Source organism: Myotis davidii, unplaced genomic scaffold (genome assembly GCF_000327345.1).
Source record: "Myotis davidii unplaced genomic scaffold, ASM32734v1 scaffold1252, whole genome shotgun sequence".
Lineage (NCBI taxonomy): Eukaryota > Metazoa > Chordata > Mammalia > Chiroptera > Vespertilionidae > Myotis > Myotis davidii.
In genome coordinates this window covers 43675-47436 of record NW_006283888.1, presented here as the reverse complement: position 1 = coordinate 47436, position 3762 = coordinate 43675, and the positions used below count along the sequence as shown (strand labels likewise).

The 3762-nt window shown below is 43.2% G+C and overlaps 1 protein-coding gene across 1 annotated transcript in view; it reads right to left on the bottom strand.

Annotated features, from left to right (window-relative positions):
* The window catches only part of LOC102772627 (nmrA-like family domain-containing protein 1), a 14086-nt gene that overhangs the window by 2247 nt on the left and 8077 nt on the right, over positions 1–3762 (bottom strand). Inside the window, exon 4 of the mRNA XM_015567612.1 lies at positions 1774–1787. Within this exon, the coding sequence (XP_015423098.1) occupies positions 1774–1787 (14 nt within the window). The remainder of the gene's footprint in view (positions 1–1773; positions 1788–3762) is intronic.

Here is a 3762-nt window from a genome sequence, read left to right as displayed (position 1 = left end):
AAAAAACAATATGTAATTATATATGTGTTTTCCGATGGTCTTAGGTGACCCCTGTCAAAGGGTCATTCGACCCCCAAAGGGGTCGCGACCCACAGGTTGAGAACAGCTGAGCTAGATACAAACATATATATATTGGAAAAAGACTAGAATATAATGTGTCAGATCTTATTAGTTGCTATCTCTGAGTACGTGATTTTTGTTTTCTTTTTTATAATTTTCTGAAATAAGCATTTGCTATATTTGAAATAATAAAACAATTTAAAATTTAGTAAGAAGACTGCATGAGAAGCATGGAAGATGACTTTGAAAATGTCTGTCTCCTTGGGTCACTCCCTCATCCTATAACTTTGACAACTAATATTCCTTATGAAATAAGGGATTCTTTTCTGCAGATTTTTGAAGGAAAAAGATTTTTGTTGTGTCTCGCTTTCTGAGAGGGCCATGTTCTTTTTGGGGTTGGACAGACAGTTTCAGCCAGACCAGAGTTCCTGATGGGAGTTTCTTCCAGGCATGCACTCACTGGAGCAGTTATGCCTCCTTCTGACCAGACTAGGGGGCGGGGAAAGTCAGACTGCCAGTGCTGGAGCGCCACCTTGTGGCCACATGCATCCTTCCCCAAAGTAGCATGATGCCTAAGCATTTCCCCACCGTAGAACCCTGGCAGCATCTTAAAGTCAAACTAGTTACTAAGCACTGCATTAACCATTCTGTAGAACTTCCAGCTTCTAATGCCCTAGAACTTTGGGTGCTAGAGAAGTTCTGCTGAATTGTGAAATAACTTGATGTACTAAGAAGAGTCAGGGACCAAGTATGTGATTGAGTGATGCTTGGAAGGCCCTAAACACGTCTACCTGGCCCTCTGAGAATGAACACTCCCCACATGCCCACACTTCTTCACCTTTCTCTCCTTCTTCCATACAGACTTCAAACCCCATGAAACAAAAGAAATATAAGACCCAAATGCAAACGCCCTTGGAGATGGGTCAGTCCCTGGGAAGTATATTTACACCCAGGTACAGGTGACTTTGCAGATCCTCTCATGAGTCCATCTTTTGAGTGATTGGCTGTCATCCTGAGTTTGGGGGTAACTTATTTTCTTCATTAAAGACATCTATACTAATAATAGAGAAATATGCAAATTGTTTGGGATGCCATCACAGTAATGATAACGACTGAACAGCAGGCTGCATGAGGCAACAAGGCCGGCAGGGAGGTTAGTGAGGAACAACCAAATGACTGAACAGCAGGCTGTGTGGGGCGACCAGGCAGGCTGGGGGCAGAGCGGGGGGAGACAGTTAGGGGCAATCAGGCCAGCAGAGGGAGCAGTTGGGGGTGACCAGGCCAGCAGGGGCAGTTGTGGGGATGACCAGCTGGCAGGGGATGTAGTAAGGGGCGAGCAGGCCATGGGGTGGGCAATAAGGAGCAACCAGGCCGGCAGGGGGGAGTTAGGGGCAACCAGGCCAGCAGAGGGGGCCAATTGGGGGCAATCAGGCCAGCAGTCAGAGGCAGTTAGGAGTTTTGCAGTCCTGGATTGCGAGAGGGGTCCCAGATTGGAGAGGGTGCAGGCTGGGCTGAGGGGATGCCCCCCCCCGCCCCCAGTGCACAAATTTCGTGCACCAGGCCTCTAGTATATAATAATTTATTAGGATTTCTTAGCCTCCTTGTAGCTCCTGTTCCTGACTCTGAATTGGGAATCTAGATAACCCCTCATGACTCAAGACTCACTGGACCAAGAGTTGCAGATGAAAACAAAAATCAATTTTCTGGACCTACCTCTAGGAAACATTCTAGAGTGGGCGTCAACAAAGTTTTTTCTAAGGACTAGATATAAATATTTAAGGCTTTGTGGGTCATATGGGTTAAGTCACAACTACTTAATTCTATCAATGTATCATGAAAACAGCCAGAGACAATACATAAAAAATGGTGTGGCTGTGTTCTAATAAATCTTTATTTTAAAAAAAGCAGGTGGTGGGTCCTAATTGTGGACCCCTCCTGTAGAGAGAATGTGCTGGGTATGACATTAGAAATCATCCTAACAACACTCATTTTACAGATGGTGGAATGCAACCAAGAGAGGCAAAGAGCTAGACTAGTCCATGCCTGCCAGCTTGAAAGAAGGTATGTAGCCTCCTTTCAGCTCTGAGAGTGTCTGCAAGGCACACACACTTCCTTCACAGAAGTCCTGTTGTCCTTCCTCTTATCAACACCTGCTTTGGAGAAATGGCTGGTAATGTGTGGTATCATCAGTTCCTCTCACTTTTCTGTAAAAGGTCTGTCCTATCCACGCTCTAGTCTAGGCCCGTGGTCGGCAAACTGTAGCTCGCGAGCCACATGCAGCTTTTTGGCCCCTTGAGTGTGCCTCTTCCTAAGCCTTAGGAGTACCCTAATTAAGTTAATAACAATGTACCTACCTATATAGTTTAAGTTTAAAAAATTTGGCTCTCAAAAGAAATTTCAATCCTTGTACTGTTGATATTTGGCTCTGTTGACTAATGAGTTTACCGACCACTGGTCTAGGCCAGTGATGGCGAACCTTTTGAGCTCGACGTGTCAGCATTTTGAAAAACCCTAACTTAACTCTGGTGCCGTGTCACCTAGAGAAATTTTTTGATATTTGCAACCATAGTAAAACAAAGATTTATATTTTTGATATTTATTTTATGTATTTAAATGCCATTTAACAAAGAAAAATCAACCAAAAAAATAAGTTTGTGTGTCACCTCTGACACGCATGTCATAGGTTCGCCATCACTGGTCTAGGCCATTCCTACCTGATTTATACCATAATCAATTATCAAGGGCTTACTAATTGCCGACACAGTGCCAGGTGCCTGCCATTTATATATCATTTCATCCTCTATACCAGTGGTTCTCAACCTTGGCTGCACATTAGAATCACCTGGGAATCTTTTTTTTTTTTAATTTTTTATTACAAAGGGTATTACATATGTGTCCATTTTTCCCCCCGCCCTAGACAGTCCCCTAGCCTCCCCTATCACCTGGGAATCTTTTTAAAATCCTGATTTCTGGGCCTCATCCTCCGGAAATTCTAGTAACACCCCCCCGCCCCCCCAACAAAGAAACAGAATTTCCAAAGGATGAGGCCCAGAAATCAGGATTTTAAAAAGATTCCCAGGTGATTCTAATGTGCAGCCAAGGTTGAGAACCATTGCTCTAAACAATCTTATTAGGTACTAGAGGCCCAGTGCACGAAATTTGTGCACAGGTAGGGTCCCTAGTGGCTGCTGGCTGCCGGCCGGGGCCTCCCTTCGTTCTGTGCCACTCCCTAGTGGTCAGTGCACATTATAGCGAGAGATCGAACTCCCAGTCGGTCGAAATCCCAAGGGGACACTTTCCATTACATATATATATATAAACTTCTTTTAGCAAATGAAGAAACAGAGATTAACCCCTTCCCCAACAATTTTTTTGTTAAAAACGTTTCTTTTTCAGACTAATTTTTTTATTTCAGTTCTATATAGTATTTTTGATGCTGGTTATGAAAACAGTTTGTAACTCGTCTTCCTATAAACCATATTTTTTTACCATATTTTCTTAGTATACTCATCGATGACTAAAAAAGAACATTTTGTGAAAACGCGTATACACGTTTCTGCCGGGGAAGGGGTCAAAAATACAAGGGAGACAGAGAAATGTTTTTCTTTAGGGCAGCTTTGTGTTTGGCCATCACTTTTAATACAGTTTAACAAAGATTTTGGGGGGGGAATATTATTTTTTTAATTAACCTTATTGGAGTTT